At 39.3% G+C, this 20946-nt stretch overlaps 1 protein-coding gene across 1 annotated transcript in view; it reads left to right on the top strand.

The window, feature by feature from the left end:
• The first annotated feature begins 203 nt into the window (after positions 1 to 203).
• LRPPRC (leucine rich pentatricopeptide repeat containing) overlaps positions 204 to 20946 on the top strand; it is a 107466-nt gene continuing 86723 nt past the window's right edge. The window contains exons 1-5 of the mRNA XM_041754653.1: positions 204 to 393; positions 15163 to 15359; positions 16877 to 16999; positions 20006 to 20127; positions 20231 to 20289. Coding sequence (XP_041610587.1) covers positions 245 to 393; positions 15163 to 15359; positions 16877 to 16999; positions 20006 to 20127; positions 20231 to 20289 — 650 coding nt within the window. The 5' untranslated portion in view covers positions 204 to 244. The remainder of the gene's footprint in view (positions 394 to 15162; positions 15360 to 16876; positions 17000 to 20005; positions 20128 to 20230; positions 20290 to 20946) is intronic.

The raw sequence follows: 20946 nt of genomic DNA, 5'->3' as shown, positions 1-20946 counted from the left end.
AACGGAAAGAGAACCGCCCTCAAATAACCGGTCAAGTTACCTTATTATTACTAGCACATCGCGCGGGGCTCATGTGTCCTGAGAGAAATAGGCTGGCCCGGCTTCCGAGCTAAAACAACGCGCGGCCCCCCCTACGTCTGGCGCGTCCGGCCTTTGGTCTCTCCCGCGCCGGGCGACCCTGCGGTCACGTGCTCCCCCTGTCCTTCTCGCCGAGCGTGCTTCCTGCGGTGGGGACGGCCGAGCCATGGCAGCCCTTCTGAGGCCCGCTCGCTGGCTCCTGCGAGCCCGGGCGGCCCCGCGCCTCCCGCTTTCCCTGCGCCTCCTCGCAAGCGGCCCGAGGCGGCCGCACGCCGCCCCCTGTGTGCCCGCTGCCCGCGCCGGGCCGGTCGCCGGGTGAGTGCCCGGGTGTCTCCCCCCGCGCGTCTGCAGGGCGGGCGTCCCCCGGGGGCGCGATGCTGGCGGGGGCCGGGCCCGCCTGTCTCCGTGTGTGCCCTCTTCGCCGCTCTGGGGCCAAAAGGTGCCTGGGCCTCGGGCCCGCTCCCCAGCGCGGGTTTTAGGGTGACAGGGTCAGCCGACTGCAGAAGGTCATGCCGTGTGCTAGGCTGGCTTCCGGCTTGGATTCTGCTCTCGCCTGGGATTGGGTCTTCCTGTGCTCGGGCTACTGGCGTCCTATTAATCTGAGCGTGTATTGGGGTGGGGGTGGGGGGTTGAAGACTGCTGCTGGCCTCGGGTGCTACTTACTCTTCTCCTTAGGACTGACCAGCTTGGGTGCTGCCCCTCGTGCGAGCATTATTTGTGATCAGTAACCTGCTGGGACTTAGATTTCGAGAGGTTTATTGTGGGAGGGATAGGTTGGGAATTTAAGGTGAGCCGGAGATATGTTATGGGGGGATAGAGAGGGACGTTAATTATGATCAGTTTGGGCTTTTGCTTTGCCTTTCCTCTCGACATTTAGAAGGGCGGGATATGGGTTGGGAATTGTCCTAGTAGGGCCCTGTAAGCGTCAATGAGTGAATAAGTGAACAAGTGCAGGGGACTCCGTGAGGATATAAGGAGGCCGAGGGGTCGGTGGTGTCAAATGTGTGAATACTTTCGTGGATCGAGGTTTATCGGGAGATAGGTCTGGCATAGACTGGGAGGGGGCATAAGGAAGTTGGATGAAAAAGTAGGAAAGTGGTATTCTGGCCATCTGAGAAGGGGGAGATGGGCACTGAGGTTTTAGAATTGGAGAAAACCAGATTTTGAAAGACTGTTTATAAATAAAGTTATTTTGGGAGACAACATAGGATGAAGAGCCAAGGATTTGCCATTGGGCAAGTCACTTAAGCCATTTCTGGGCCTCGGTTTCCTTAGTTAGATGGAGTGGTAATAGGGTTGGTAGCACTGCGTGAGATTGTCTATAAAAAGCACTTAACATAGGGCCTGGTACCTAGGAAGTACTTTATTAGTTGTAATGGTAGTAATAACTATGATTACATGGATCTTTGTGGAGCAGCCTGGAAACCTATTCTCTGCATAAAATTATATGGAGGAAAAGTTTTACGACTTAACAACTCAGTTATAGATCTTTGGAACATAACCTACTTCTAACTTACGGCCTGCCTGGATTTTGTTCTTAGGCCTGAACAGTTAACCTTCAGGAGCCATGCCTCTGCTTTCTCAGAAAGTATATCTCTGCTTTCAAAGACTTTATTTTGAGATAGTTGTGCCAATTACTTTTGGAAGATAGTCCTTAACTATCTTCCATGAGGCCAGAGGAGGGTCAATGGTATCTTTGATCTTCACTGTTGCATTCGAGGAAAACTGTAGAACACAATCTAGTAGAGAGGGTGTTGGTCTTGGTTCATTAGACCTGGATTCCGTTGGCCTGGTCTGTAATCTAACCTAACCTCTTTGATCCTCAGTTTCATGATCTATAAGGTCGTGGTAACAAGGCTTTTCTCCCTTTTTTGCAAAGCTGATTTCTTGTCATTCAGGATTCAACTTAAATACTGTTTCTTCAAAGAAGCCTTATCTCAGCACTCAATCTAAAATCTATGCTATTTTAATTTTATCACGGTATGTGTGACTTGTCCAATATTAATCTGTTTTTTGTTTGTTTCCTTTAGTAGAGAAAGTGAATTGCGTAAGAGTAGGACTTCGTTTTGCTCACCACTGCGTACTCAGCTCATAACAAACAATAAAGAAATGTTCCATCTTTCTCTTGTACTCTTAACAGTCCTTTTGTGACAGTCTCCTGACCCACAGCCTGTAAGAATGCCCAGATCTTTCCCACCCGAAAAATAAACCCTTTCTTAGAACTCTGGACTTAACCACTAGGTGCTTCCCAGTTTCCCTTCCCTTGTCCCTATTCCTGTCTCCTTTATTTCCTCACTTCATGTTCATTCTTCCACCCCCTGCAATCACACTACTGGCAAAGCCATCATTGTCTTATTTATTAATTTTTTGTTGTATATATTTTTTATTTTACTTACTTTTTTTTGGTAGGCCCCACACCCAGTGTGCCTAACACAGGGTTTGAACTCCCCACCATAAGATCAAAACCTGAACTGAGATCAAGAGTCAGTTGCTTAACTGACTGAGCCACCCAGATACCGTTATTTTATATTTTTAAATTATAAAACTCATGTGCCTTGAGGAGCAATTGCAAGATACAGAGGGATTAGTAATAAATTAAAAATCACCCTTAGGTGCCTGGCTGGCTCAGTCTCTGTAGTGTGAGGCTCTTGATTTTGGGGTTGTGAGTTCGAGCCCCACGTTGGGTATAGAAATTACTTAAAAATGAAATCTTAAATAAATAGATAAAATAAATTAAAAAAATTATCCTTAATTCTATCATCCAGAGAGAGCTGTTGAAATGTATACGTCCTTTGTGTGTGCATGTCCTTTTTTTTAAAAAAAATATTTATTCATGAGAGGCACACAGAGAGAAGCAGGCTCCTCACTGGAGCCCCCTGTGGGGACTCGATCCCCAGACTGGGATCACTCCCTGAGCCAAAGGCAGGCGCTCAACCGCTGAGCCACCCAGGCATCCCATGTGTGTGGATTTTTTTTTTTTTTAAGATTTTATTTATTTGTTCATAGAGACACAGGCAGAGGGAGAAGCAGGCTCCATGCAGGGAGCCTGATGTGGGACTCAATCCCCAGACTCCAGGATCACGCCCTGGGCCAAAGGCAGGCACCAAACTGCTGAGCCACCCAGGGATCCCCACGTTTGTATTTTTTAGTCTTGCTCCCCATTACCCATTTCAGTACTTTTTTCTTTAACAAATTTTTCTTAAAAACCAGCTCTTACCTTATTCTCTGTGGGGAGTTTGAGGGGCAAACACTGTTGCTTTCCCACAGACTCTTTTTTTTTTCCCCTTTGCACTTGGATCAGAAGCTGCTTATATTTTCTTGTGAGAGTTTTTGGACTTCTGTGCTTCAGAGGAAAGATAAACTTTGAATTATATCCATTTGGAAGTGGATCTAGATTGGTGATTGACTTAAAGGGGAAGAGCACATACTGCCCTATGACAGAATGATGTGACTTCTAAAGTTGGAAGGAAGGAAACTTTCCCTGGCTTATTTCTTAATAAGAAAAAATCTTAACAAATATTAAGTCTGTCTGGGTCCTTTGGAGTTATGATTCAGCCTCTGGTTTCTGTGTCTATACACTTCTTAATTACAGAGGGCTATGATAGGCACATGTACAGCTCATATATTCTATCCATAAAAGAGGAACATAATACTGTGGTATTTCAGAGAGAAGAGCAGTCACATTTGTGGTAGGGGGCTCACTTGAGTGTAAGAGAATGTATGGTATTGAGTAGTCAGAGTGTTCTAGGGGAAGAGAAGAGCATGAAGGGACTTGGAGATCAAACTTTTATCTTGTGTGGCTACATGGGATTGGATGTAATGGAAGTTGATACCACCAAGGTCAGTTGATTCCTTGTAGCTACTAAGGTTGTTTAGAAGTTGGTCATTTGATGATTGGAAGCAATCGGAGGGTTTTGAGAGGTATAGGTCCTGACAAAGTTTACATAGACTGTAGGAGAGACAGAGGTTGGGGGTGGAAAGATCAGTAGGAACAACATTGATACTACAGATTAGGGCTAATAGGACCTCAGCTAGGTGGTGCAGAACTGAAAACGCTTTTCTTCTTGAGAGGGAGCGAACAGGAGATTGGTCAGCATGTTGGCAGAATAAATTTGGAGATGAGGCTAAATAGTAGTACCTTCAGATTAAATCTTTACCATTTTCAAGATGTTTGTATGATTACATCACACATATATTTCAGGAAGAGTGAAGTAGTTTATCTGGGATCTCCAGTTGGGATTTAGCTACAGACTCAGCTGCCCAGACTGTAGGCACTGGGCAGCCATGTCTGTAGGCAAAACACTGAAGTGTTTTGAATATATTGTGTTTTAGGTATTGAAGAGATTACTTATAGACATAAGGACATTTTTTAAAACGGGAAAGGAGAGAAAATGAGTGGGAAATATCAGTGAGGTGACAGAACAGGAGAGACTCCTAACTCTGGGAAATGAACAAGGAAGGGAGGTGGGCGGGGGGTTGGGGTGACTGGGTGATGGGCACTGAATGGGGGCACTTGACGGGGTGAGCACTGGGTGTTATGCTATATGTTGGCGGATCGAACTCCAATAAATACGCACAAAAATACATTTTTAAAAAAGGTGATATGATACATTATAAATTTAGGAACTAAAGACAAGTAAGTGAGAACGTAAGATCTGAGAATGTAAACTCTGGAAGGGATCTTTAGAGTAATCTTGTCCATCCCACTCTCACTTTATAGATTCTAAAGAGTATCTTGTTCCATATCACATCATAGGTCCCAACCTGTTCATCACTCCCTGTCCAATCTGAGTACCACTGAAACTGTTATTTATTTTAAGTTTTTTTTTTTTTTTTTTAAAGATTTTATTTATTTGAGAGAGAGAGCACACAAGGCAGTGGAAGAGGCAGATGGAGAAGCAGGCTCCATGCTGAGCAGGGAGTCTGATGCAGGACTCCATCCCAGGACCCTGGTATCATGACCTGAGCTGAAGGCAGATGCTTTTGTGACTGAGCCACCACTGATATTTTTCTTAACGTTGGTTTTAGGTTTAGACTAACATTATCGTAACTTTATCTTAAGCAAAAATATTAGTAAAATAAAGACATTGATGTGATAGTTACTTTTAAGTATTAATTAAAATAGATAAAACTGCTAAAATTTTTTTAGCAAAAAATTAAAATTTTTTGTTTAATTTTTACTTATTTATTTTTTGAAAATTTTTGTTTAAATGCTATCTATCTTGTCTAGTGGAAGGGTGATATTTTTGGAAATACTTTACTATTTCAGTTAATCTTCATGATATCCTTGTGGGGTAAATACTGTTATCTCCCAGATTTTACAGGCTTAAAAGTTGCAATAACTTGGCCACATTACACATCTTTTTTTTTTTTTTTTTTTTTTTTTTTTAAGATTTTATTTATTCATGAGAGAGAGAGAGAGAGAGAGAGAGAGTCAGGGAGAAGTAGGCTCCATGCAGGGAGCCCGATGTGGGACTTGATCCCAGGTCTCCAGGATCAGGCCCTAGGCTGAAGGTAGTGCGAAACCGCTGAGCCACGCAGGCTGCCCTACGTTATATATCTTATAAATGGCACAACATGATGTCAGGCTGGTCTGCAAAACTCAGGTTCATGCTCTTCAAGCTCAGAGTTCCTGTGTTTCCACCATGCCATGGAGCCTTCTGTTTTTGTCTCTAAGATTGTGCTTGTCAAGTGTTTATGAAAATAACACAATAGGGTAGGACGTATACAGAGGATTAAGTAAGCCTTTCTAGGGCACTTTGACGTGAAATTTTCTTCATTATACATAAAGAAGTGAGAATTAACATTGTATTGGTGAGATTTCTTGCTTGGACTTTGCAGTTAAATTGGCTGGGGGCTTTGGTGATAGCTATTTCTTTCCTGTCTCCACCACTCACTCTGGTGTAATCTTTTGTCACCCTTTACTCGGACAATTGCAGTATTTTCCTAAATGGTATCTCTGTCTTAATTCTTGTTGCTCTCTAATTCTTTACCCCATGGCTAGACTAATCTGTTCTTTTTTTTTTTAGACTAATCTTTTCAAAACAGAAATAGATCATGCCACAATCCCTGTTTATAAATCTTCAATAGGGTTCTGATACAGCTCTGTACCTAGAATAAAATCTGTACCAAAAATGAAATCCAGAAAGACTCTTTATCATCACAGTCTTTCATGATCGAACCCACTCAGTAACCCAGTCTTCCTCTCCAGACACATCCTGTGTGTTGCTTACTTGCTTGGCCTGCTGACTGTTCTGGCTTGCTTGGAATACTGCTCCCCTGTTGTCTATGGCTGCTTCTTTTCATCCTCAATTAAAAAATTAGTGTCATTTTCTTTGAACATTTCTTTTTAAGATTTTGTTTATTTATTTTTAAAAAAGATTTTATTTATTTATTCATGAGAGAGACAGAGAGAGAGAGAGGCAGAGACACAGGCTCCATGCAGGGAGCCCGATGTGGGACTTGATCCCGGGACCCCAGGATCACGCCCCACTGAAGGCAGGCGCCAAACCGCTGAACCCCCCAGGGATGCCTTAAGATTTTAAGTAACCTCTGCACCCAACATGAGGTTTGAACTCATAACCTCTGCATACTCCACTGACTGAGCCAGCCAGGCACTCCAAATTTCCATTTGGTTCCTCATTTTCAAAAAAAAGTTATTATTTTTTGTAATCTCTCTACATGTAGTGTAGGGCTCAAACTCAGGAACCCAAGCTCAAGAGTTGCATGCTTTTCCAACTGAGCCAACCAGGCATCTCCATTTTCTTTGAACATTTTATTTGAAGTAGAGCTCTGTTTCATTGAAGTCCCTTGTTTATGTCCTTCATAGAGCCTAACACAAGTGTTTATTTTTTTGAAGTTTAATTGAATATCAGGTTTACTTACCAGATAAATAGAAGGGCTGATCCTAGCATAGTGTCTTATACATTGAAGGTGCTCAGTAAATATTTTTTGAGTTAATAAATGAAAGAATGTAGTGTTGTGATCAAAGTTAAGAACAACTATAGGATATTAAAGAGAGAATGACATGAAGATGACTTTGGGAATGGTTGATCTGGCAGTTGTATGAATAAATCCTGAAACCTGAGAAGGTAATTATGGATTTGTTGCAAAAAAATCCATGTATTCTGGATTGAGCAAAGGATCAGAAATAAAGATATCTGAGGAGTCAACAGATAGATGTGAAAGGTGAGAGGGATTGAGCAATAAAATAACCTAAGATTTTTTAAAAAAATTATTTATTTATTTATGAGAAACAGAGAGGCAGAGACACAGAGGGAGAAACAGGCTCCACGCAGGGAACCGACCTGGGACTTGATCCCATTTCTCCAGGATCACACCTTGGGCTGAAGACGGCGCTAAACCGCTGGGCCACCAGGTCTGCCCTAACTCAAGATTTTGAGCTTGAAAGAACAATGCAGTGGTGGTAAATATAGCAGTAGAGAAATTTGAAAGAAGTACCAACCACTTTTAAAAGGAGGCATTATTGGGGCGCCTAGATGTCTCGGTTAGGTGTCTGACTCGATTTCAGCTCAGGTCATGGTCCCAGGGTTGTGGGATCCAACCCTGAGGTAGGCTCCATGCTTTCTGAATAGTCTGCTTGAGATTCGTTCTTTCTCTCTCTCTTCGCATTGCATGGATGCATGTGTTCCCTCTCTCTCTTTTAAATAAATAAATCTTTAAAAAAAAATTAGGGATGCCTGGGTGAGTCAGTGGTTGAGCATCTGCCCTTCTCTCCGGTCATGATCATCAAGTCCCACATCAGGCTTCTCACAGGGAGCCTGCTTCTCCCCCTGCCTATGTCTCTGCCGGTCTCTCTGTGTCTCTCATGAATAAATAAAACTTTTTTTTTTTTAAGATTTTATTTATTTATTCATGAGAGACACAGAGATGTGGGACTCAATCCCAGGACCCCAGGATCATGCCCTGAGCCAAAGGCAGACACTCAACCGCTAAGCCATGAAGGCGTCCCTAAATAAAATCTTTTTTTTTTTTTTTAAAGATTTTATTTATTTATTCACAAGAGACAGAGAGAGGCAGAGACAAAGGCAGAGGGCGAAGCAGGCTCCATGCAGGGAGCCTGAGGTGGGACTCAATCCCAGGTCCCCAGGATCAGGCCCTGGACTGAAGGCAGTGCCAAACCGCTGAGACACCTGGGCTGCCCTTAATTTTTTTTTTTTTTTTTTTAAGATTTTATTTAGGGGGCAGCCCAGGTGGCTCAGCGGTTTGGCACTGCCTTCAGTCCAGGGCCTGATCCTGGGGACCTGGGATTGAGTCCCACCTCAGGCTCCCTGCATGGAGCCTGCTTCGCCCTCTGCCTTTGTCTCTGCCTTTCTCTCTCTCTCTCTTTCTCTGTCTCTTGTGAATAAATAAATAAAATATTAAAAAAAGGGAGGAGGCATTATTGGAGCACCTCGCTGGTTCAGTCATTGGAGAGTATATAACTCTTGACCTCAGGGTTGTGAGTTGAAGTCCTACATTGAGCATGGAACCTACTTTAAATAAATAAAAAGAGGCATTACCCATTTTTAACATGTTAAGCTTAAGTGGAATCAGTATATGTAAAAAATGTTTTTAAAAGAATTGCATACCACGATCAAGTTGGGTTTATTCCAGGTGTGCAAAGCTGACTCAGTATCTGAAAATCAATCCATGTAATCAAACATATCAACAGGCTAAAGAAAACCCAAGTGAAATAGTTAAAATTAGGGATTGGTGAGAACAAATTTGAGGTCCCCATTCCCTACAAAATAGTACAGCAAGATAAGCTGGGAGAAAGAGTGAGAGAGAGAGAGGCAGAGACACAGGCAGAGGGAGAAGCAGGCTCCATGCTGGGAGCCCGACGAGGGACTCGATCCCAGGTCTCCAGGATCACACCCTGGGCTGAAGATGGCACTAAAACCGCTGAGCCACCTGGGCTGCCCTCCAGGTTTAATTTTTACCACTTTCCATTGTGAACCCCTTATTGCAGCCAGGTTAGTTTTCTTGATGCTTTTCTGCCATGTTGAGCTCATTTCGGAAGGAGACTACCCAAGTACAGATCTGGGACCTGTCATCCTGTCATTAACTAGCTTTTGCTATGACTTTGGGCAATTTGCTTCAGTTTTCTTATCTATAAAATGAAGATTATGGTAATAATTTTTTGTTACCTAGGAAGCATCATTAAATGTATAATAAATATTAATTACTGGTTATACCTATTCTATTGCAAATCTGTATACTTTTTTTTTTTTTAATTCTGGGAGCTCCAAAGTGCTAGATGCTCCGATGACTCATAATAGCAATGAAGAACGTAACACAGAAGGGAGAATTTTGAGAACATGTGTGATTAGTTTCCTGTATATTTGAAGTTTAAAAAGAATGAGTAATACTTCAATAAAAAGTTTATTTGAGGGGCCCCTGGGTGGCTTAGTCAGTTAAGCATCTGACTGACTCTTCAGTCATGATCCCAGGGTTCTGGGATCAAGCCCCATGTCCGGCTCCCTGCTCAGTGGAGAGTCTGCTTCTCCCTCTCCCTCTGTTGCTATTCCCCTTGCTTGTGCACGTGTGTTCTCTCTCTCTCTCAAATAAATATATATGTGCTGCCGAAGTGAGTACTCTTTCAAATAAAAAAATCTTTAAAAAGTTTATTTGAAAAAATAAGTGTCAGGAATACCCAAGACAGTGCAGCCCCGGTGGCTCAGCGGTTTAGCGCCGCCTTCAGCCCGGGGTGTGACCCTGGAGACCTGGGATCGAGTCCCACGTCGGGCTCCCTGCATGGAGCCTGCTTCTCCCTCTGCCTATCTCTGCCTCTCTCTCTCTCTCTCTCTCTGTGTCTCTCATGAATAAATAAAATAATAAAAAAATTAAAAGAATACCCAAGACACATAAAGAACTCTTAAAATTCAACGATAAGAAAACTTAAAAAGGGAAACATAATGATCCAATTGAGAAATTGAAAAAAAAAATAAAAAAATAAAAAAAAATAAAAAAAAAGAGAAATGAACAGAATATCTGAACAGATAGGTCACCAAGAAAGACATAAAGGAGGCAAATAAGCATATGAAGAAATGTTCAACATCATATATCTTTAGGGAATTGCAAATTAAAACAATTAGATACCACTACATACCTGTTAGAATGACTGAAATCTGAAACACTTGTGGCACCAAATGATGGTGAGGATGTGGGGCACTAGAGAGCTCTCCGAGTCATTGCTGGTGGCAATACTGAGTGGTACAGCCATTTTGGAAGACAGTTTGGCAGTTTCTTTCAAAGCTAAATAAACATGAGCTTACCATATAATCCAGCACTCAAACTTTTAGATCCTTAACCTAGATGAATAGAAAATTTACAAAAATCTGCATGCAAATTCTTATGGATGCTTTATTCATGCTTGCCCAAATTGGAAGCAGCTAGTATGTCTGTCCTTCCTTCAGTAGATGAATGGATAAACAAATGGTGTTAAATCCATAAAATGGAATATTACTCAGCACTAAAAAGAAATGCGTTATCAAGTCACAAAAGGACATAGAGGAACCTTAAATGTATTTTGCCTTGTGGAAGAAGACAGTCTGAAAAAGTCTGTACTATGTGATTCCAACTACAAAACATTTTGGAAAAGGCAAAACTACAGAGAGGGAGAAAGGTGATTACCAGGGGTTCAAGAGGAGGGGGGGGGAGGGATGAATCGGTGGAGCATGGGGCATTTTTAGGGCAGTGAAACTGTACTGTGAGTACTGTAATGCTTGTCATACATTTGTCAAAAACTCTTAGGTATGTACATATACAGAGTGAACCCTATTGTAAATTATAGGCTTTAATGTATCATGATTGATGTATCATTTGTAACACATGAACCACAGTAATGCAAGATATAAATAGGGGAAACTGAGTGGAGAGGGAAGAGGATATGTAGGAACTCTACTCACTGTACAGTTTTTCTGTAAACCTAAAAATACCTTGAAAAAGTAAAATATTAGAAAAAAAAACCAGGGGGGATCCCTGGGTGGCGCAGCAGTTTGGTGCCTGCCTTTGGCCCAGGGCGCGATCCTGGAGACCCTGGATCGAATCCCACGTCAGGCTCCCGGTGCATGGAGCCTGTTTCTCCCTCTGCCTGTGTCTCTGCCTCCCTCTCTCTCTCTCTCTCTCTCTCTGTATGACTATCATAAAAAAAAAAAAAAAAAAAGGTTTAAGAGGGGAGTCCCATGGAAGCCTGCTTATCATAATCTGATCCTTGTACCTTTTTGAAATATGGACGTACAAAATCAATTTTTTGTACTAAAGAGTCAAAATAAAAACTATCAATTAAAACAAACAAAAACAATGCCAGATTTTGCTAGAGAAAATTTATGAGGAATCTGAATATTAGTGGTGAGTGCCAGAGTCTTAGGAGGGAACCTAAGATGTTTAACTCAAAAATGCAAAGGAGTCATTTATGACACGTTGATAAGATGATAAAATGATTTTCCTTTATGTGGTTACATCAATCTTGGTCATCAGAATTTGGAGACAGTGCCTTCTAGCATGTGCAAGTCTGATGGTTAGGTGCCTCTGCTACATGGATCCACCTTCACCCCTGGACTTTACTTTCTGTCACAGCATACGTATTGTTCTAGGCAAGAAATTCTTATTTCCTGTTGGGTATGTTTCTGTGGAATTTAAAAATAAATTTTAGGGGGGTCCCTGGGTGGCGCAGCGGTTTGGCGCCTGCCTTTGGCCCAGGGCACGATCCTGGAGACCCGGGATCGAATCCCACATCGGGCTCCCGGTGTATGGAGCCTGCTTCTCCCTCTGCCTATGTCTCTGCCTCTCTCTCTCTCTGTGACTATCATAAATAAATAAAAATTAAAAAAAAAATAAATTTTAGGCCAAATAATATAGAAAGCATTGCCAGGTAGGGAAGCGCTGGAAACTTCCTTTTGAAGAGTGAAGAATCCTTTAGTTAAATAACTAACCTTCCTTCACCCCAGTTAATTCTATGGTGGATTCATAGTTCAGCTTATCTAATTAAAGTCGAGTTTACTTGTGTGAAGATTTAACCGCATTAAAGATTTATTTGTGAGAAAAATTAGCTTTAAAATGTTCAGAATTGGGACGCCTGGGTGGCTCAGCGGTGGGGCACATCTGCCTTTGGCTCCGGGCGTGATCCTGGAGTGCCGGGATCGAGTCCCACATGTGCCTTCCTGCATGGAGCCTGCTTCTCCCTCTTTGTGTCTCTGACTCCGTGTGTGTGTGTGTGTGTGTGTGTCTCATGAATAAATTTTAAAAAATGTTCAGAATAACATACTGGTTTACTAACCTCTCTGTCTTCTGTCTGAATTTTGTATTTGTTTGATCATGTATTTTAAAACTGCATTTTAGTAAAGGTTTAACTTTTGTGCTTTTTCACAATTTATAAGATTTGGGTATGTAAAAAATCTTGGCAAATACATTTCACTACAATTGTGCAATTTTTCTTTTTTAAACATTTTTTATTTTCTTTTAAAGTTTTTTTTTTTTTTTTTTTTAATACATGATAGACACAGATAGAGAGGCAGAGACACAGGCAGAGAGAGAAGCAGGCTCCTCGCAGGGAGCCCAATGTGGGACTCCATCCCAGAACCGCAGGATCACTCCCTGGGCCAAAGGCAGGCACTCAACCACTGAGCCACCCAGGCGTCCCAAAATTTTTTTTTTTTTTTTGAATAATCTACACCCAACGTGAGGCTCGAACTCACAATCCTGAGGTCAAGAGTTGTATACTCCATGGACTGAGCCAGCCAGGCACCTCTCCAGTTTTGAAATTTCTGTATTAATCAGTTTTCATTGTTGAACAATATTATTTATTACACACTCACCTGAACTTCATGTTCAGAGTGATTTAAAATAATGTTATTTTATGTTTACCGAGTGAGGGCATAGTTTAGTAACAACTGATCCAGTAGACAGGTGATGAATGGCCAGGGAAAACCTTTGAAAATAAGGGATAAACATGTAGGAGTGGTACATATTTCTGTGGATTTTAGGTAATTCAGCTCATTTAATCAGTTAGCCATTTACAATGTGCTGATCAATAGATTTGTAAAGGTAAGACGGAGTTGTCTTATTTAATTAGTGTCCTGGTTTTTTTCCATTGTTTTCCAGTCTGTTTACATAGGTAGACTTATTGATGACCAGAGTGCTTGTGATTTGTCCCAGATCACAGTGGTAGGAATTTTAGTATCAAGTTACTGCCTCTGTATTTTGTAGTGAAACTTTCGTTGTAGCTTTAAAAAAAAAAAATTATTCATGAGAGATACACAGTGAGAGAGGCAGAGACAGGCAGAGAGAAGCAGGCTCCACGCAGGGAGCCCGATGCGGGACCCGATCTCAGTTCCCCAGGATCCCACCTTGGGCTGAAGGCAGAAGCTCAACTGCTGAGCCACCCAGGCATCCCTATAGCTTTCTTTAATGTAATATCACATACTTAATCATTTAATTTGTAGCTGATTTTTCCAGGTTAATAATATAGGCTAGGAAACCAACAGTTTTATTTATTTATTTTTAAAAAAGGTTTTATTTATTTGAGTGAGAGAGAGCGTGCATGAACACAAGTGGGGGGCAGTGGAACAGAGGGAGAAGGAGAACAGTGTTCCTGCACTGGGCAGGGGGCCCAATGTGGGGCTCCAACCTAGGATCCTAGGATCATGATCTGAGCTGAAGGCAGAAGCTTAACTGTCTGAGCCACCCAGCTGCCCCAACAAGTTTATTTTTAAACTCACTACTTTGTAAACATTTATTTTGGTAATCATGGTAAAGATGTGCAAATGCAAGAAAAATGGGATTATCATCCTGTAGGCATCCCTGGGTTAATAAGCATAGTATCAGACTTTGTTAATATGTGCTTTGTATATATTATTTAGTTATAATTCCTGGCTGCTATGGAAAGTTTAAGGTATTTTGGAATAAATGTGTAAATCTTTGCACATTAGAAATTTTGTGTTAGGGGCACCTGAGTGGCTCAGTTAACTGCCTGCTTTCGGCTCCGGTCGTGATTCTAGGATGCTGGGTTGGAGCCCCTCATCAGCTCCTTGCTCCTCAGGGAGACTGCTTCTCCTTCTCCCTCTCCCTCTGCCTGCCACTCCCCCTGTTTGCAAGTGCTCTCTCTCTCTCTCAAATAAAATCTGTAAAAAAATAAAAAAGCAATTTATGTTAAATAGTGTTTTAATACAATAGTAAGTTTAAATTCAAAGATTTATGACAGGGTTGTCACACATAAGGATTATTTTTAAGTCTGGTATTTGTAAATTAGGTACAGCCTGTATTTCTATAGTATGGATTACCTCTGATTCCGTGTTTGAGAGCATTTGGCTTACGTATTAGGCTCCATATTAAAATATTGAATGATTTAAAGGTTGTTTGCTCTTTATAAACACACATGTGCTAGTCTGATCTTGTCCAATTTATAATTTTTTTTTTACTTTCTGAAAACTAATGATGGTTTATACCAGGAATCCAGTTATATTTTTAATGAATGCTGTTGTTCAAATAACTAGAAAAGTATATAATTAGCATCTTGACAGATGGAAAGCAGATAGGATTGGGAGCTGAAATTCTAAAATGCTTCAGATTTATTTAAACAGATTGGAAATTCTTTTGTCCTGAATGACTCTTTAAGATACTGTATAATTTAAACTTGGACATTGGTCTTCTATTAAATTTATAATGAGATTATACCTAGAAAGCATTTGAAAGCAGTTAACAGAATTTTGAGTATGTTAGATCTCTTGTCTCATTTGTAGAGCTTTGTAGCGTAAACTGCTTCATTTTCCTTCATTAATCTGGTTTTACTTAAGAGAAATTTTAAAAAAAACTCTTAAATCACACCATATTATTATCTTAGTTTCAAATAATTCCATGTGGAAGGTTATCAAGACATTATCAAACAATTATTTAAGGGATTTACTTTGCATACATTTTGTGCTTTCTTTCTTACCTTTTTAGACTTCTTTAAGCATTTTTGCCTTTTGCACCGGAATTTAAGTATTTAGTAACCAATAAACTTTGCTTATTTAAATAAATTTTGCTCAAGAAGAGAAATATGGATAGAGTTGAGTTAATTACCATTTGTGTTTCATTTTATAGAGGGCTACTGAGCCAAGCCAGGCCATACGCCATTGCTGTTGAGAAAAATAATTTTCTTCAAGAGGAGCCCACTTCTCATAGAAGGAACACCAGTCAATTTGACTGGGCTCTAATGAGATTGGATAATTCTGTCCGAAGAACTGGCCGCATCCCAAAGACTCTTCTACAAAAAGTCTTTGACGATGCCTGTCACTCAGGTATTTGAAAATTTCCTGTATAAAAAGTTGATTGTCTTGTTTGGGGGCAAGCTTGCTGTAGAATATGATTTGATGTTTTTAATTTTGTTTGTTATTTCTCTTGATCATCAAGATTTTATGTCAGGATTGTGATCTTATGGTCTTTCCAACTCATCAGTGCAAAGTTTTGAGTGAAACATTTTGTTTTAGATGTTTATTTTGAAATTAGCAAATAAAAATAGTCTTTTTGCTTCCCAAAGCAAAAAGTTTAAAGAGAATCACTTTTAGTAACTTGTCTTGGTAGTTATTATTTTTCTTACATTCCATTGTACAGTGTCAGCTTTCCCTAAGATGCTTATGTATGATAGATTTCCAGAAAGATCATTATTTCCCTTTCATTTTCACTTAGTTTTATAATCTGTTTGAGTCACTTACTTTGATAGTCTGGTGGAAGCCTGTGGGCCCCCTTACCACCACCACCCCCTGCCCCCCGCCCGCAAACCCACATGGAAACACGCACATAATTTTGCATATAGTTACAGAATATGCTCCAGCTTCCTAAAGCCCATCTGGAATTATTCAGATTAAGAAGCTGTGGGTTTAATGATGAGGGATAGCAAAACAAATATCAGTTATAATTGTGTGCATTTAAAGGCTCTTGTGTCATTTTCTCTTTTTGATTTATTCAGAGTTGTATAACTATTACCATAGTTATATTTAGAACATTTTTATCACCTCAAAAAGAAATCTCTAAACCCTCAGCCATTATCCCTCAACCCCTCATCCCTTCCAGCCTTAGGCAACCACTGGTGTACTTTCTGGCCTTACAGATTGGCTTATTTTGGATACTTTATATAAATGGACTCATATAGTAGGTGGTTTAGTTTTGGTTTTGTTAGGTTTTAAAGTCTTCTTTCAGAGACACATGGATAAAGGGAGAGGGAAGTTTATTATTTTGTAATTGATTGTAAACCTAAATTTGGTATTCATGGGTTTTAATTGTACTGCATTAGACTGTTTCATGAGATACTGAGAAGCTTAGCCTTTGAATTGCAGTAAGCATTGCTTATAAATTTAGTTCTAGGTATTTTTGTATGCTAGAGTCTTGTAGATTAGATAGATTCATAACCTTAGCTTCCTTAAGAAAACAAAACTAATTTTAAAAACATAACTTTTGGGGGCAGCCCAGGTGGCTCAGCAGTTTATAGCGCTGACTTCAGCCCAGGGCCTGAAACTGGGGACCCGGGATCAAGTCCCATGTCGGGCTCCCTACATGGAGCCTGCTTCTCCTTCTGCCTGTGTCTCTGCCCCCCCCCGCCCCCCCGTATCTCATGAATAAATAAAAAATCTTAAAAATAAAAACAACTTTTGGTAACATTGTAAATGATACTTGTGAATTGGGGTAGAGTTGTTCCAGTTTGTGGATATTTTTAATACTGTCTTGGTGAGACAGGAGATTTTTTTGGATATTTACATTTTGATATTTTTCTGTATGAAATAGCTACTGTGTTAAATTTTATTCATTATCTTTTTCATAGGTAGCCCAGGTGGCAATCAAGCCTTGCTTCTCCTGCGCAGCTGTGGTTCTCTCCTGCCTGAACTACAGCTTTCAGAGAGAACAGAATTTGCTCATAGGATATGGGACAAACTTCAGAAATTGGGTATGACTGTTTAAAAATATGATGTGTATATGTAAAAGGTGTAGATTTTTTTTGGTCAATAAGAATTTTCTTTACATAAATGTTCTAATTCAATTTGATGAAAGAGCTACTTGATGATATTTTTTGGTGAGTTATAGTGACATCTAGGGGCATTAAGAATAAAATAATTTAATGTAGCATTATGTGTCAATTATACTCAAATGAAAAAATCTTCATAACAATTATTACTTTTTATGGTAAGTTAAAAAAGAACAGAATAAAAAGGCATTTGGTTTGTCAGAGTTAGGAATGAATGTACCATTTGACCAAGTAGTTCATTTGTTAGAATATAGGTACACATATACTCAAATATGCAAATGGATACCCTTTATGTAGCTTGTTTGTAAGAAACTGGAACCAACTCTAATGTCTCTCACTAGGATTGGTTAAATAAATTATGAAGTGTTCATGAATTGGAATACTGTATAACTACTTAAAAAAACTGAAGTTCTTCTATAGTAATGCAGGTGTTCTCCAGAATATAAGTAGAAATAAAGGTGCAGAATGGAAATATATAGTATGCTAGCATTTTTTTTTTTTTAAAGATTTTATTTATTCACGATAGACAGAGAGAGTGAGGGAGGCAGAGACACAGGCAGAGGGAGAAGCAGGCTCCATGCCAGGGGCCTGACGCAGAACTCGATTCCGGGACTCCAGGATCATGCCCTGGGCCGAAGGTCGGCGCTGAACTGCCGAGCCACCTAGGGATCCTTGTATGCTAGGATTTTGAAGAAAAATGTTTATATCTGTATATGAATACAATATTAAAATATTTCTGGAAGGATAATAAATACTAGATAAAATTTTTACTCTGTACCTTCTTATGCTTTAAAAATTTTGAACCATGAATGTAGTATCTGTTCAGAAAATAACATAATTTAGAAGACCATTATAAAATCCAATGTTCATTCTTGATTTTTAAAAATCTTAAAAAGAGGGGCGCCTGGGCTGCTCAGTCCATTGAGTTTCTGACTTTTGTTATCCTCTCAGATCCTGATCCTGGGGATATGAGTTCAAGCCCCGCATTCGACTCTATGCTGGGCATGGAGCCTACTTAAACAGAGAATAGAAGGATGCTTCTTTAACATGTTAAAATTTAAAGCCAACAACTAATATGTGTAATGGCAGTAAAATAAGATATGAAACAATACTAGAAATTACTGTTTTTTAGATGATGTGTTTATTTACTTGTAAAATCCCAGAAAATCAATTTAAAATAAAGTAGTAGGAAATATTAAATGTTGAAGAATCTGTAACTTTCCCTAGTTAGAAAACAAAATGCATAAAGGATCCAAGTTTAGTCACAAATATGTAAAATATATCCTTCAAGAAACATGTCACTCCATATGGAAGACTCTATAGAATAAACATAGCCTCACCTCAGTTTTGAATTCATCTAGAATTAATTTTGATGATGAGTTTTTTAAAATTATAGATGAGGGCAACCTGGGTGGCTCAGCAGTTTAGCACCGCCTTCAGCCCAGGGCATGATCCTAGAGACCCGGGATCAAGTCCCACGTCGGGCTCCCTGCATGGAGCCTGCTCCTCCCTCTGCCTGTGCCTCTGCCTCTCTCTCTATCTCTCATGAATAAATAAATAAAATCTTTAAAATAAAATAAAATAAAATAAAATTATAGATGAATATTTGACATCAGAATGGAAAAAAGAGTTTTCTAGGTACAAAAGCAGCAGAAAAGTTGAAGATAAAGAATTGATTTCATAAAAAATTTCTGAATGTCAGTAAGTCATGTAATTTGAAAACACATGTTGGACTGGGAGAAAGATTTGTGAAGAAGGATATATGTACTTCAGTTTTAGAGCTGTAGCCAACCATTATTGGAGTTCAACTTGAATTGATTTTTTAGAAATATTCAGACACTGTATGGTAACATGTAATTGCATTGCAGATATTGAATTTTACATGGTTCTGTTTAAAGCCCTGTATAACCTATTAATATGGTTAACAGATTGGACACTCAGGGCAGACCACCTACATTCAAATCTATGATCACTTACTAAGCCATATGGTCTTGGACAAGTGGAAGAGTCAGTTTTCCTCATATATATAAGATAGGGATAAGAGTGACTGTCTCAAAGCTGTTGTGAAAAATGGCTGGGCCTCTTGATGAGAGCACTTTAAGTACAATTCCTGGAACATAGTTATTAGCACTCTACATGTCTAATAAAATAAAAACAAATACTAACTTAATAGAATAGGTCTCTGCTGTCGAGAATCTCAAACTGACCTCAGATATTGACCAGGCCTCTGGTGCTACAGAGTGTTAAGTAAAGATACGAAATTTAATTCATGCAAATCTAGTAAAACATATTAGCCCTAGGTTGATATGATGACCATAATGTCATCAGTGGGTCGAGGAAGGCTGAATGGTAACCATGATTGATGTGGCCGTAGGCAAGATGGACCCAGAAAGTAAACAAAGGGCTTTGGAATACAAGTAGTTAACAACAGCAGACTAGAAAAATAGTGTTCAGCAACTGGAAATGGAGCCTTCAAAGAAACACTTTGAGTACCCTGGTTAGTAAATAAGCAAAGTTGCTAGCACTGTCCTACTTGTATGAAACAACTATAGTCAAAGTTCATCTTAATGTGTGTGTATCGTGGCAAGGACTGCTTTCTGTAGAAAAATCTTTCAGTCACTTTAAATACAGAGGTATTGTCAACATTTTCCAATAGGAAGGGAATACTATGCTGCATAAGTAAGAGAGTTCTTAACATCTGAATAAGCAGTTACTTGTAACTGTACAGTAATTCAATTAATTATTGTCTTAAATACTTAGCTTGCTCTGTTCTGACAGGCTTTCTATATAGATGGGTCAAAGTATGGGGTGAAATGCTGAGGTGATTACCCTTTTTGTTTGTTAAACTTAAGTACGCGTATTTTAGTTGTGATAAAGGATATGATTTTATGTACTTTTCTAAAAGTTTGATTTAAACTTTTTTTGTAGGTACTGTGTATGATGTAAGTCACTACAATGCTTTACTTAAAGTCTATCTTCAAAATGAATATAAATTTTCACCAACTGACTTCTTGACAAAAATGGAGGAAGCAAACATTCAACCAAATCGAGTAGGTAGTTGCTATCATAAATGTTTTTTTGTTACGTCGCTTTTTTTTATGTCAGGGAAAAAATAGCATTTAAAAAATATTAACTGGCCCATTTCATTGACAGGTGACATACCAGAGGCTGATTGCTGCTTATTGTAATGCAGGAGATATTGAAGGTGCCAGGTAAGGAGCTCTATAAATGTATGTTTAAGTGAACAAATTTGTAAGTCTTAAAGCCTAGAATATATTCACTCACCTATTTGTTTTTAAATTAAAGTGTTTTCTTAGGGAAATTACTTCATAATATTTTAATCTAGCAAATTTGGTAATACAACTTAGATAAAATATAAAGTTGTGTAAGAGGAGAAAGACAAGTGAATATTGCTATTTTAATTAAAAATTTGATCTACTGGACCAGAAGCTTAAAGTTGCTGCGATGTATAAAGTTGGCTTTGATCTTTGTAAATTGATATTTCCTAAAGGAAATGTTCTCAGCCATTTAAACTATTCATTTATAAAACTGGCAATAGTCTATCTTGCTGATTCATATAAAATCAGTTGTGACATTTCTTTCTTTGTATAAATTACTACTTTTGGATGGAGGTTTTAGGAAATAAGGGATAGATTGAGATGTATAATTCATTTTTAATTAAATGGATTTTATTAAACTTATGCTTTTTAAAGGTTAATTAGTAGTATAGAAGAAAGAATTAGGTTTTAAAAACTTGCCTGCTATTTTTACCAAGAGTAGTTCAAGATATATAATTTGATATAATTGAAATAATTTCAGGGAGTGAGATTTTCTGTACATACGTTGTAAAAAGTGTTTTTGATGTATAT

Source organism: Vulpes lagopus, chromosome 5 (assembly GCF_018345385.1).
Source record: "Vulpes lagopus strain Blue_001 chromosome 5, ASM1834538v1, whole genome shotgun sequence".
NCBI lineage: Eukaryota > Metazoa > Chordata > Mammalia > Carnivora > Canidae > Vulpes > Vulpes lagopus.
The sequence above is the reverse complement of the archived record's forward strand: the minus strand, read 5'-3'. Positions and strand labels throughout refer to the sequence as shown.